At 35.4% G+C, this 15,769-nt stretch overlaps 1 protein-coding gene across 1 annotated transcript; it reads right to left on the reverse strand.

The window, feature by feature from the left end:
- Window positions 1–98: 98 nt before the first annotated feature.
- On the reverse strand, window positions 99–11,760 carry LOC106053737 (chitin deacetylase 7-like). Its single transcript, XM_013209344.2, has 6 exons — window positions 11,140–11,760; window positions 8,894–9,292; window positions 5,950–6,097; window positions 4,939–5,159; window positions 4,343–4,510; window positions 99–2,422 (listed from the first exon to the last, which is right to left on the reverse strand). Exons 1-6 carry the CDS (start codon window positions 11,364–11,366, stop codon window positions 2,197–2,199), a joined length of 1,389 nt encoding a protein of 462 aa, XP_013064798.2. The 5' UTR covers window positions 11,367–11,760; the 3' UTR covers window positions 99–2,196.
- Window positions 11,761–15,769: the final 4,009 nt, after the last annotated feature.

The raw sequence follows: 15,769 nt of genomic DNA on the forward strand, positions 1-15,769 counted from the left end.
TTGAAATACGAACAGGGTTAGGGTTAATCTAAGTAAGGAAAAGGGTTAATTTAACAGATTGGATTGACAACAAAAATACTTTCAAAACACCAAGAAAGTTTGTTTCAAATCATAAATAGTTTATTCATATCTCTTCCAATTGTAACAATCAAGAATAAATAACTAATTGTCAACACGTAACAGAATCAACAAAACATTTTGCTTTCTGTGCAGTAGGTAATTCGGGAGTAGCCTAATTGAGACACGACATTGTTAAAATGAGACATAAAAAAATATAGTAAATGTTATATTTACATATTTTTACAATACCTCTATTCAGCTCATAACTTCATGGAACCTGGATGGGTGCGTGGAACCTAGACACAGATCTCGAAAACGGCTCTAACGATTTTCCTAGAACTTTGACAGCTGATGGAAAAAATATGATCCAGTTGGCCACACTGGAAAGACCGTTACCAATTGTTAAAGTTTAGAAAGAAATCAATTTAAATTTGATTAGAGAACGAGAACATATTTCTGTTGAACAGACCGTGCGCGTTTGTTTTTTTTTTAGCACATGTTTGAATTATATTAATCAAGAACATTTTGCGCAACTTCTTCTCAATCTAGATCTAAAGGCCTATTGTTAGAATATTATAAAGTGCAGTAGATTTGTATATTCGCTTAACCAGGATTTTTTTTTCTAGGGGGTAGGGTGGGGGAAAGCAGCGGGGTAAAACATGTTCCTTTTTTTTTTTAAATCAAACATTCATTAATTATTAGCAAAATAATCGCTCTAGAAGTTGTATAAACGGGTACTGTGTTTTTTAAAAAGGTCTTTTTGTATATTTTTCTTGCTTGTTATTTTAAATCTACAATGACATGTTTTATTTTGACAATTCAAAACATTTTGTTGGACGCGCTTAAAACCATTTTTTTCCACTCATTATTGTCATACCATGAACCATTTATTTGGAAATGTTTTCTTTATCCAGTCGAGATGAAATGCCATAAATTAGCTGGTGCTGCGTGACAACACATTTTATTACAGAAAGTTCAGAAAGATCACCGAATAAATTAGTGAATTCATAAAAATGTGTTATTTACCGTTAATACAGCTCTTAATTCCATCTATGGAAGGCGCTCAGGGGAACTAACTATTAATTCGTATTTTTTCTTATTATGAGCATCATTAACATCCCTTTGCATGGTTTAAACAGTCTTTCTTTATTATTTAAACATAAAGTAGGAACTTCTCTATATTGTCCTCTTACTATGATCTATAAAATACAGACGCTACTTCAAAAAAGAAGATTACTAATACCTACGCGTCAGGCATGTTAACCAATGATTAGATTCTGTAAAGTCATTGGTTTGTCGTATCCCAAGACTCGACGAAAAAAGATCCAACAATATGCCAATGTTTCTATTCTACTGTTCAGTTAACTGGAGACTCGTTCCTTATACCTATATACAACTAGAACTCATCATCAGCTCCAATTCTATTACTAGAAATACACCATAGAGGGCAATGATGATGACCAATGACACCTGGGGGTTGTTTCTAAACCAACTAATACGTGATCAAACTGAAAAAGAAACTGGCTTGGTCATCTAAAGAGTCAATTAACAAACTTACCTTAAGAAGTTTAGAGAACAATCCAGCCATTGCTCTAATTCATAACAATAAATAATAATAATAAAAAACATTTCATCACAGTACAGTTGTACTTAATGTGAAGTATTTAAATGTTTGTATTGATTGATAAAGACAGTAGTAAATGACAACAAAAGACATTTTTATAGAAACTCAAAAGAAACTCAGATTTAGCATAAAACATCAGCTACATATATACACCCAGTTAAGTAATTCAATTTGGAAGTAACAATAGATAATCTAAAAGTAACTTTTAATTTCGAAGCAACATCTAATTTAGAAATAACATGATTTTGAAGTAACATAATTTTGAAGTAACATATAACTTTAAAATAACAAATAAATCAGAAGTGACATAATTTAGAATTAACATTTTCCAGAGCCAGCAATTTTTAAGGTAAAAGAATAGTTTATGATCATTTTTTAGAATGTCGAGGTAAGGAAAATATCGAAATAATAACTTTTATTTATTTATGATTTTTTTCCCATTTATACGAAAATTACATGTCCACACAAGATACCTCCGGTCTTTCCAAACATCTATAGTTGACAACATTGACCTAACAGCCCCATCTTTGTGCTTTCATCTCATTATTGGTCATCGGGTTCTTCATCCACTGTATCACTTGCTGTGGGGTAACCACCCAGACATCCGAGCGTTCTGTCTGCAGACTCTTCAACCAACTGACCAGAGCCGTGTAGGAGCTCGGGGACCGCAGGAACATTGAGCCGTGAGTAAAGAAAGGCATTGGGATTTTAGCTTTGTTGAACAGGGCAAAGTTTTTGCTGGAGGGAAGAGAAATAGCGGAGCATAAAAATGTTTGCTAAGTGATCAGAAGTAGGGGATTGTAAGGAAATTACTTTGAATTCATGTTTACTCTTAATGGTTCCTTTCTTCAGAAACAATGCGGCAATATCTCCATGATCTATTCTCCCAACACAATCTCTAGTGTGATAGGCCTTGAGCTTGTATTTGTATGGTGGCTTCAGGAGATGTTTGAGTTTCTTCTACGTGTGTTTTAGACGTGTTTAAACTACTTATGAACAAGACCTACACATGAACAAGATGCAAGAGCTAAGCCCAGACCGTTAGATACTTGAATAAAGTTTAATGTAATAAAATGTTGTCACCTTGAATTCCTAACACCAACTGACTAATAATAACATACATAAATTAAAACTCACTAATCCGAGAAGCCACTAAATGTCGCATTCTAACTCCGTCAACTATGGTGCGTCTCTACACTAAGTGTCAAACATTAGCTTCTGATTATATTAATTGAAGAGTATGTCTAGAATTGCGCTGTCGACACATACAAACTCATTTTTAGCGGTCCTCGGGAATAGCCGCTATTAGTTCTGTGTGGTTTGTCCGTCCGTCCGTTCGTCCCGTTTAGATTTCTATTCCTTTCTGTCCTTTGCCTTTGGTGGAACGTTATTCACTGACAGGCCTGACCATTCTTTGATGTTGTCTTCCCATCGCCTTCTCTGTCTTCCGCTTCATATTCTTCCTGGTACTGTTCTTTGAAGGAATGTCTAACCCTAGCCCTGAAGACCTTGTGACGTGGCCATAGAGTCTGAGTTTATGTTTTTTTGACAGAGGTTAGCAGGTCATCGTGGGTCAATTGCTGTATTAAATCCTGTTTCTAATCTCTTCATTCGTGATGCGATCTTTGTAAGTGACACCTAGTATTTAACTTTATCTTCATAACTATCAGTATATTAACTATGTAATAATAATAACATTAATAAATCTCCGTATTCTGTGGTATCAGATCGTAAGTCGAACTAACAATACATTATCATCGTCAACACTTTCCATACTCACACGTCTCTTCTTTTTTTATATCGACGGATAGAAAGTTATAGTCGTTCATAGTTTGTAGTTCATACTTTCTGATATTCTTTCTGAAAATATTGAAACCTGTATATTTTTACCTGTCATAGTGGACCACTTCGGGGTCAATTCTTTGTTTGTTTTTCCACACAAACTGTCTTTGTGCCCTTGTTTATTTTCTTGCTTATGCATCTAGACCTTGTTCGCCTTTCTATATTAGTTTTCATTTTTAATTTTGAGGTGTTGCCGCTATTGCGTATGCGATACATTAGACGATCAGCTGACAGATGGAGTTCTGATGAAACTCAACACCTCGTGGTAATGAATGGGTTCACAAGGTCATGAATTTTGTTCTTTATTCTGAATAAATTGAAATACATGCTCTCAGACCTGGTTGTTTAAGATTTCAAAATATTTTTTACGCTGACATTACATCATGTTTTAATTTGCCTACATTCTTTATTTTTGGACTTGATAAAAACGTCCCCTCTTTTTCTTTTTATATCAGTTATGGAAGTCTAACAGATATCTCAAAGTTATTAGAAGTCCATTAGGTCCATTAGGTCTCTTTTTCTTCTTCCTTATTTTCATTGGTTTGTTGGATCTTTCAGATGACTAGACCAACATACTGCGCAGGGGTTTCCAGGTCAAGCTATTCTCCAAATACTTTTCTTTCTATAGGGGAGTTTTGAAACCAGTGTCTTTTTCGGTCCTCTTGACAAAGAATGCACTATTGAAGGACATGGTCCGCGTTCTCTGGTGACACCCCATCAGGGCAGATTTAGCTAGTTCCAATTTTTAAGCTTCCCTAATATATGATTTCTGATTCTGTAGTATCCGGTTTTGAGGCTACAAAAAATGGTACTTACTTGTACAATGCTTCCCAGGCTGCTTGATTGGCCGTGTCCAACGTACCAGAAGCCAGTGAGCAAGTGTCCACCATACTGCAAGGGAATTCGTTTTCTCCCATCCAGGCGTTCATGACCACTTCCCACAGTCCAGGGTAAGATTTGGTCGGACATGGGGGATTGTTACATCTGAAAAAAGACATAGTGACGTATCAGAGTAGCCAGTGCTTTAGTGAAGTAGAGTACTCAGGTCAGTTTTAGTTCAATATGGTACATATGTAGTGCTACTGAATCCTTTGTAAAATACCTAGAACTAGTACTTTTAACACATGCTTAAAATAAACGGGGAAAAAAAAACCTGCAATACATATTTTTTTCTTTAAATCTGCTTTTATCTAGATCACAAAACAACACATCTATGTTTTATCTAGTAAATCACGAAACCAACTTCTATGTTTTATCTAGTAAATAAAAAAAACCCAACTTCTATGTTTAAATATAGCAGGTCACAAACACTAACTTGTATGTTTTTATAGCAGATCTAAGTTGTGTATGTTGTTATAGTAGACCACAACACTTTTACTTTTCAGGTATAACACAATTTTTGAGCTACTTACCTTTTGATGACGTAGTCTAAAGTAAATGGCCAGAGGGGAGTTTGACCTGTCCACAGCTCTACACTGGTCACTGATGTGTCGTACAGGAAGTTGTAGTCACGTAGAACGTCGTACTGGACATCGTGGGCTACCCTGAGATACGGAGCCCGGAAGCCGTTGATGGAATCCACTAGAGTCTTATTACCCAAGGCTTTGAACACTTCTTGTCGCAGTCCATCGATCTGAAAGGATCCAAGATCTATCATTTGGTGCTCAAATTTTGCACATCCAATTATCCAAAAGTACAAGCCCCATGATTTCATACGCGAAGAATATGCTGATTGATATATATTGGGGAAATTAACAATTTTTTTGGCGGATAACTGGTGTAGTGAATAAAGGAAGTGGGTGTGGTTGATGAGTGGTTAAGTGCTTGGCTTCCGAACCTGGGGTACTGAGTTCAAATCTTGGTGAAAAGTTGGATTTTGAATTTCTTAATTTTTAGGGCGCCCCTGAGTCTACCCAACCCTAATGGGTACCTCACTTTAGTTGAGGAAAGTAAAAGCGTTGTGCTGACCACATGACGCCCTGCGCGTTGACCGTGGGCCAAAGAAACAGATGACCTTAACATCCTCTGCTCTATACATCGCAAGGTCGGAAAGGGGAACTTTACTTACTACAGAAAGTGTTGATAAATTTAAGCCCAAAGTATTTTCTTTAGGGGGGGGGGAGGGGCAACTGCGGTCTTTAAATTCGGGACATTTTGTATTTTGTTCTATCCCGATATGTCCGATATAGATGTTGCCTTTTAATACTTGAATCATGATGTCCAAATAGTTCCATATCTCTCTAAATAGTCCTCTTTTCTTTTCTAAAGTTTTTCTTTATGTTACCTTACATCGTCCCTATATTTCCCCATATTATATGAATTCATAAGAGCTTTTTGTAGAGAAAAATCTCAATCACACACATTTTTAATTTCAAGCGAAGATTTACTTTTTCGAAAAGCGTCTAGATTTTTTCTTTATTTACCTCTGCTGCCATTTCAGGATAGTCCTTCTGACTGTCTCCCGTAGGTAGATTGTGATGTATTGTGTGTGACGCAATCTCATGTCCAGATTGCCACAACCTCAACACTTTACTGTAATCTGTGTTCTCATGGGACACATAGAAGGCGGACCTGTAAAGGAAAAAAATATTTCCTAACACAAACACTGGATATCTTACTGTGGCCCCCTTTTATTAAATTTAGGCTAAATATTTAATGAATAGAGTAATCTATTGTGAATAGATTCATTTCATAATCCAAAATAAATGGAAATGCAAAATAACCTGACACTATGCGGATTTAAAGGTCATAATAATAACAATTAATCAAGGAAAACTAAGTCTATAAATGTATTTGTTTTACAAGGGAACCCTTGGTTACTGCGTAGTTAACATTGTCTAGGAGAGGGCATTTGGTAGTCATTGTAAGGCCTGGTGTAACTCATTAATCAAATTTAAATTTCAGAAGATTTTCTGTTGTAGTTGGGTGAAGTAACGTCTGTATTATATAAGATATGACTTCTATGGCGAAAGTTCCTATTTTAAGTTTGTTGAGTCGGGATGCGTGTCTCGTGAAGAAGGGCTGAGAAGATGGAATATAATGGATGTGTCACTTGGAGAAAGAAGAAGGGCTGAGAAGATGGAATATAATGGATGTGTCACTTGGAGAAAGAAGAAGGGCTGAGAAGATGGAATATAATGGATGTGTCACTTGGAGAAAGAAGAAGGGCTGAGAAGATGGAATATAATGGATGTGTCACTTGGAGAAAGAAGAAGGGCTGAGAAGATGGAATATAATGGATGTGTCACTTGGAGAAAGAAGAAGGGCTGAGAAGATGGAATATAATGGATGTGTCACTTGGAGAAAGAAGAAGGGCTGAGAAGATGGAATATAATGGATGTGTCACTTGGAGAAAGAAGAAGGGCTGAGAAGATGGAATATAATGGATGTGTCACTTGGAGAAAGAAGAAGGGCTGAGAAGATGGAATATAATGGATGTGTCACTTGGAGAAAGAAGAAGGGCTGAGAAGATGGAATATAATGGATGTGTCACTTGGAGAAAGAAGAAGGGCTGAGAAGATGGAATATAATGGATGTGTCACTTGGAGAAAGAAGAAGGGCTGAGAAGATGGAATATAATGGATGTGTCACTTGGAGAAAGAAGAAGGGCTGAGAAGATGGAATATAATGGATGTGTCACTTAGAGAAAGAAGAAGGGCTGAGAAGATGGAATTAGAAATGTGAATATTAAATGGGATTTAATTATTTATATAGTCGCCGCAATAGTCGGTGTATTGTTTCTTACTTTAGTTGTAAGTTATAGAGTCGCCTACGATTATATACCCCCCTATAGTCGTGTTTTATCTGTATAAACATTCCCTAAACAACTGCGTTTGTATTTTTCGTGTTTCATACATAAGGGCTATTAGAGCATGGAATGGGTTGCCTGAGCTAGCCAGGAAAACCATGACTTAGCAGAATGTAGGAATAATATGCATGATTAAATGCGTGACACGTAGGACGCAATCATCTTCTGTTTTGAAGTAACGTCTGTATTATATAAGATAAGAAGATAAGATTCCTTGATACTTTTAAGGTATTAAAACAACAAGGTAAAAAGAATCCTATTTGTTTTGTTAAACTTTTTTCCCCCCTAATGCTGTTGAAAATTCGTATTTTTTTCTAGATGGAAAAACGTGCAACTTTTTCACTCCCCTTTCAGCAGTTCAAATGAATCTCTAGGGACAAAATCCATGTCAGGTTACTTAATATTCAGGAGTGTGGGACTTGAACATTCAAGATGGGCCCAGATGTAGTTAGTTCATCAGAAACACGTATTGAATAATTTAACATTTCTTTTTAAGGGTTGAGGTCTAACTTGATTTCAAAGCCACCAATAATCCAAGAGATTTGAAGTACGATAGAGAGAGAGTGGAGGTAGATATGAATGATGCGCCCTAAAAAAAATTCATCTTACGTCACTGGCTAAAACTCTTGAAACACAAATGCTATTAAGAAAACCAAGCTCGTAGCACAAACACAAGGGGGGGGGGGCTTGCCATTTGGATAGACCTACGTTTACGTAATCTACCTTTACTTGTGGCCAGCTATTTACATGTTTAATTATTTGATTACCTTTAATGGTAGAAGCCAAAGCTAACAGTTAATACAGTCCCTAAGAAATTTAGAATTAGTTTTTCGAAAACTTTATGAAACAAAATATCATGTCAATATTTTTTTAGACCGGATTTAGACTAGATAAAGAACTAGGCTGTTTGAGATTTGAGACTGTTTATTTAGTTATTCAACTAAGAGCAGATTGCTATGCACAAGAATACCTTCTAGTTCTACAGGATTATGTTGAGAAAGACTGATATAATGGCAGTGGCGTAGATAGCGATTTGCCATCATTTGGGGGCCCGAGGGGCTTGACCTCTCTGGGGACCTCAGCACTTTTACAATTAGACATCAGATAATGGCGTAATATTTAATACTTAATGTTAAAAAAAAAATTAAACACTCATTTGGGGGCCCCGTCAAGTGGGAGCCCGGGGGGATTTTTAAATTCTCCCCCCCCCCTCCTCTCCCACCCTAGCTACGCCACTGTCTAATGGGGTAAACGGGTTGAAAATGTAATTAGCGTTATCAACTAGCAGCAAAGACTGGCTTAATGGGCCATCACAGAAGGATTGAAAATGTGCTAAACATTATCAACTAGCAGCAAAGACTGATCTAATGGGCCATCAGAGAAGGGTTGAAAATGTGCTAAACATTATCAACTAGCAGCAAAGACTGATCTAATGGGCCATCAGAGAAGGGTTGAAAATGTGCTAAACATTATCAACTAGCAGCAAAGAATGATCTAATGGGCCATCAGAGAAGGATTGAAAATGTGCTAAACGTCATCAACAAGCCTCAATGACTGACCTAATGGTGCATCCAGACGGGTTGAAAATGCGATAAGCGTTGTCAACTAGCAGACTCTTAAAGTAGTTCTCGTATAGTTGTGGTGTCACGGCGTCATCGAACGTGAGCATAAGAAATTGGGGCGTGTCCGAGACAGGTAAGTTAGGCTGACTTCCAGAGCAGAAACATTTTGGCAGCCTGCAGTTGTTTGCAGAACACAGGCCACTGGTTGAGATTTCAGGGCTCTGATTTCGTACAGTTTGTGCTTTCTGTGTTGTTGTAATAGATGGCTTTGGGGTTGTCGTACTTTGCCGTTTCTGAGTTGTAATTGCCGGCCTTTGTGCTGTAGTACTTAGTATTTCTGCAGTTGAACACGAGGCATACTGTGGCCAGTTACACACTCCCGTCACAATGTCAAATCTGAAAAAATAAGAAAAAAATCGAAATACGAATACGAGATTCAAAGCCGCCGCTACCTCTTGGGCAATGTGTGCAATGCACGCAGGCGGCCGAACTTAGGGGCGGATAAGTCATCATTCCAACTTTCCTTTTTTTTTACATTTTTGGTTTAGTAATAAAAATTTACTTAAATATTTTATATAAATTCTAATGATTCCATTATCCTTTGAAAACGATATTCATACAATAAAAGTTATTTTGGAAACTTTATTTTAAAAAATAAGAATTAGAGCCTCGCGCGAGAGATTCCCATGGGTTAATTCAAGAGGCGCCGAATCATTTCTGGCTTTGATTTTCGCGGACTGTTTCTGATATATGTTTCGAATTGAATAACCCGCCCTTTAAGTGGATCACTTTTATTTTATATGAATGTTAGTTGAGAGTAGAATATTTTTGGCCGATTATAGAGTCTAGATATAGATCTAAATCAAGTTAATTTGTGTTCTAGTTAAAAATATATTTTATTATGTTCTTTTTATAGTAAAATCAGTTAAAAACTGTATCTGTTTAATATTTAATAGTATAACTACTTGATATTGAATTATAAATAGGCCCTAACTGTATTCAAATTTCTTTTTGTTGTTTTTTTTTAAAGTTGTGCAAGTATTCCGTATTGGATAATTATTACTATTATTCTGTTTTACATTATTGATCATCTGTATTTTTAATGCAGTGTTTCTCAAACTTAGGGCCCCCCCTGGGGAGGAGGCGACTTCATCTAATGGGGGGAAGGGGCGGCGCAAAAAAGGGGTGTGTGTTTCCTAGCATTGAGGATGATGAAATTAGCGTAATGCAAAAGTGAAACGGCATACGATCTTGGAGTAACGATGTTTTGTTGTGAGATAGATTCTGTTTATTTCATTACAATTAGATCTCTGACTCATCTTAAGTTCAATCTTTGACTATTGTAATAAATTATATTCAGTTTTTGTTCACAAAAGAAGTTTGTTCAAGTTATTTTAAAGTTTATTTAGTAAAAATATAAAACGCCTACATTGGTTCAGTTGTACTAGCTGTTTGGAGCGACAAGCAAACGACCAACCAACAACAAAGAGAGGGGGCGGCGAAAAATATATTTTATTTTCATTGTAATTTATCTGTATATTATTAAAATAACATTTTTACCAAAGTTTTAAAAATTAAACTATCTTAAGTAAGTGACGGTGTTTCATCTTCTAATAAGACCTTGTCAAAAGTAGACCTTTTTTTTTTCTAGAACTAGGAGATAGTTTCCGCATTGCCACGAAAAAAAAAAACTAAAAATAATTCAGTTCGAGATATAGTTAAAATTCGAATTAATAAATCCTAATATTATTAATAAATCCTAATATTATTCGGAAACAACTCAACTCCCGTTGGCTTGATAGTAGACCGGATTGTGCCACTAAAAAACTCTTATAAAATAGAGTGTTCATTGCTGGTAACAAAAAAGAAAAAGGCTTTAACATTTTTTTTCAAATACAATTTTATTCTATGCTAACCAAACGAAAAAATGAAAGACATTTTCTTAAAAGAAAGTCTCTCTAAAATTAATATTTTCCTTTTTCCATGTAAAGGCTACATATTAGACATTCCTGCGAATAGATTTTAATTGAGCGTTGTGTATGTGTTTTTTTTAAACAAATATGTAGAACTAGTTAGTTCAGCTAATTAATATGAACCTCTTCGCTTAGACTAACATTCCAGGAGAACTCTAAATACTTTGAAATCACGTGACTATTCACAGCAGACGTATAAAATTTTAATTGGACTTAAAATGATTCAATGAGATTTTGAACGAAAGTAAAAAGAAAAATGAAGAGACATACCTGAGTGACGGATGGCAGGTCGTGATGGAAACAGAGCCATGGATGCAGGTCAGATAACGAATCCCCAGTTCATTCTCTCCATTTCTCGGGGGCGCACAGACTTTTTGCCCATGAGCCAATGTTCGTACACCATCCAGAGTCACTACGTTCAAGCACTCACCAAATGCATTTGTGATCCTAATTTCCTGAGTGATTAACACAATAATAAATACACAAAGTCTGAACATTGTCACCTGAAAAAAAAGTCTTTCAAAAATCACACAAAAATCTGTTTAACTTAATAATTTATAAAAAATAATGCACTGATGTTGAACTGTGTCAAATAAAAAGCAACAAATCAGCCCGAAGAGGAATAGCACAAACAGACAGGGGTATGATTACTTCAACTTTGTAGCCGAGTTTAAATAGACGCGTTCACTCTTAGGAACATTTCCCGGATATAATTATAAATAGATAGCAAAGTACCTATCCCTCCCCCTCCACACCAACGAACCCACTGCTAGCACTCCTGTGGAAATACGCTAAGTCGATCGTCTATCTAGACATTTGTTTGATAGACCATGTTATGAACGTCGCTAAATTGATCCTTCGTAATTACATTTCGCAACGATTCGGTGACCGACAACCATCCTCAAACTGTTTTAGAATTCTGCTTATTCCATTTTTCTTTTTAAATATTTGCAAAACTAGGTCAGTTAACTAAAAAACTAAAGAACGTTTAACCTGTTCTGTCTTGAGCCTTAGTTATACACATGTATTTTGCATTCATTTGAATAAAATCTATTTATATAATTAATTAAAAGAGCCAGTTAAATTTATATTTGTTTTCACTTTAAGCCCCATTCATCCTCATTATCATCATCTGTCCTTGACTTTCGTCGTGGGAGGTTCATGATAGCTCGTGTAACCAAGCCCTCCACTTGTCCAAGTCAGCAAATGTTCTTAGCTTTGGACGTCCCTTTCTTCATACTCCCTCAACTTGTCCAAGTCAGCAGATGTTCTTAGCTTTGGACGTCCCTTTCTTCATACTCCCTCCACTTGTCCAAGTCAGCAGATGTTCTTAGCTTTGGACGTCCCTTTCTTCATACTCCCTCCACTGTACCATGAAAGATAACTTTTGATAGTAAGTCATGTCTTACAATAGGACCGAAATAATTTAGCTTTCAGTTTTTGTTTTCACAGTATTGGCGAGTGACAAGACCGCTAGCGAAGAATACAGTTTTAATTTTACTGAGAAGCTGATGTTACTCTTCCAGATTTTCCACAGTTTGCTCATGGCAGAAGATACCAGCTTAAATGGGGCTTTGTCTCTTCTATTGATCCTCCATCTCTTGTTATGTTTGACCCTAGGTATTTAAATGTCAACTTCTTCTGTTTGGCCATTCAACTGTATACAACATCTCGTACTATCTCCACCACAAACTAGTATTTTTAGCGACCCCCCAAAAGGGGAATAAACGCTATTAGTTTTGTGTGGAATGTCTGTCTGTACGTCCGTCCCGTTTAGATCTCGTAAACTAGAAATGATAGTGAAAATCCAACATCATAATATTTTGGTCCATTCAAAGTTCTGATGCAACTGCTACTTTTTTTCTTTTCTGAAAGCGAAAAATCTAATTTTTAAAATCAATTATGCAAGCATTTTTTTCATAAAAATAAACCACATTTACAACTATTCACTATTAATAAGTAACAAATACTCGAGACTCCTTAGTAGGGGAGAAAACAGTTTATTATATTTTTAACATATTTATGCAAATGATTTTAGACTTTTTGTTAAAAAATATTTTTTTTTTAGATTTGTATTGCTACGTTATGTAAGTTTTGTCCTATAACTACTAAGTTTACCAAAAAATAATGTTTCCTTTTTTTAAAGAGAAAAAAAGATCTATTTAGTATGCATATAAGTTGGACATAATTTTAAACAACAATTAATAAGTAGATTTTCATATTATCACTTGAACTATAGTGCTCAGCAATAGGGAAACTACGCTTGACTAAAGGATTTTTTTTTTACGAAAATGTTTTTTTCTTTTTTTGAGGTTTTGAATAAGAGATTAACCCTTTACAAAACAATTAGATCAATTAGATATTCATTATAAGACATCAGTTAGGCCAGGTTCGCATTTAATTTCACATTCACTTTCACCTATCCTTTGGTCTGCTGGACCGCTGGGGCACCATACAAGATCTGTTAACCTTTTTTCTCCATTATTTTCTGTCATTTGTCTTGGATAGAATTTCATTCTGATAATATTGAAATCTGCCTTTTTACCTGCCTGGGTGGACCTCTTCGGGGGCCGATTTTCAGTTCGTGTTTCCACACAAACTGCCTTTGTAACCTTGTTTTAGAACTGATTTCCATGCCAACTGCTCAAGGTGCAATTCAATACTGCTGAAGAAAGAGTATCAACTGGAAGGTAGAATAGATACCTTACGTGTCATCAATTTCAAACTGCAAGCCATTCAATGCTAACTTTTATTTGATCTGTCAGAGGAATTATTTTAAATCTATGGATATTCTTCGATTTGTTAATATTTTTTTTAGCAGGGAGGGAAGTTTTATTTTTTTTTAGAGTTGATGGAATGTTTAAATTAAGGAATAAAATAAAAGCGCCATCCAACCCTGAGGAAAAAGCAGGAGCAGGCAGCTTGCAGGGCACAATGCCACACCCTGGCAGAGTCTGTGATGCCGCTGATCCCAAACTGTTTCGGCACTTGCTCGAGAAAGAGGAACTGCAGTCTGTGCAACATCGTTCCGACTTCCGACCATAGCCAATGCCCATCAGATGATCTATTTTCGTTTCTCGACTGAAAGAAACCATACATGATACAACTATACAATAAAAACAGAAATATTCACTTTAGACCATACACCCTGAAACATGAAATATGTAAAACTCACCTGATTTGATGCTCAACTTTAAATAAGGGCCCATTACAACGACCAACCACTTTTATATTCCCCAGCTATTGTCTGGTAGAAGTGGAAATTCCCGGTTTACAATCCCAAATCCCAGCCTTCACCAGGAGTCGATCTCTTGACATTCTGTTCGAAAGTCTAGCACTTTACCAAATACTTCTTTAATCCTCAAGTTTCCTCTAGAAATAAAAAGAAAACTAGAAGAAAGTTTTGTTTTGGCTTCAAAGTGTGGGCGCCTTGTTTCTGGTCACGGCTAGAGCTAGCGAACCATCGATAGGTGTTTCTAGACAGTTAAAACAAAGAAATATAAAAGTTTACAAAAGATAGATAGATAGATAGATAGATAGATAGATAGATAGATAGATAGATAGATAGATAGATAGATAGATAGATAGATAGATAGATAGATAGATAGATAGATAGGTAGATAGATAGATCATAGATAGATAGATAGATAGATAGATAGATAGATAGATAGATAGATAGATAGATAGATAGATAGATAGATAGATAGATAGATAGATAGATAGACAGATAGATAGATAGATAGATAGAATAGACATAGATAGATAGAGAGATGGATAGATAGATAGATAGATAGATAGATAGATAAATAGATAGATAGATAGATAGATAGATAGATAGATAGATAGATAGATAGATAGATAGATAGATAGATAGATAGATAGATAGATAGATAGATAGATAGATAGAGAGAGATACATACATACATACATACATACATACATACATACATACATACATACATACATACATACATACATACATACATACATACATACATACATACATACATACATACATACATACATACATTATACATACATACACACATACATATATACATACATACATACAGTCATACATACATACATATATACATACATACATACATACATACATACATACATACATACATACATACATACCTACATACATACATACATTATACATACATACATACATACATACATACATACATACATACATACATACATACATACATACATACATGCATGCATGCATACATACATACATACATACATACATACATACATACATACATACATACATACATACATACATACATACATACATACATACATACATGCATGCATACATACATAGAGAGAGTATGAGAAAGAGATGGCCTGATAAGAAAGAGCGAGAGAGATGAGAAAGATACAGAAAGAGAGCTTTAGAGAAAAAGATTTAAAAAAGGGGAAAAAAAGATAATAAGAAAGGAAAAATAAAGAAAGAAATAACGGAAAGAGAGAGTGAGAGAGGGAGAGAGAGAGACAGAACGAGAGAAATGGGTAGAGGTGAACAACAAGTAAGATGAAGAGATATTTGAATTGCTCAACAAATGTTTTCTTAAATACCAGCTCTGCCCTAAGAGAAACTATCACATCCAATCTAAATGTCCAACATTACAACAAGACCCCAGGCAATGTCAGCGTTTGGTAGCCTTAGAGCTGAGTTAGCATTCAGTTTGGTTCAAATAAATAAAAAAATATAACGGCACGGTGCCTATGAATCCAATATAGGTTTTCATTGTTAATAATTCTAAAGAAATATCTTTTAAATTATTTTCGCATTTACATATCTCAGCACAATTTTATCCCTCGTGCAAGTATAATTGAATTAGTTTACTTTATTAGCAAAGAAAGCAAAAGATAATGATTT

The sequence above is a fragment of the Biomphalaria glabrata genome, chromosome 4 (genome assembly GCF_947242115.1).
Source record: "Biomphalaria glabrata chromosome 4, xgBioGlab47.1, whole genome shotgun sequence".
NCBI classification, from domain to species: domain Eukaryota; kingdom Metazoa; phylum Mollusca; class Gastropoda; family Planorbidae; genus Biomphalaria; species Biomphalaria glabrata.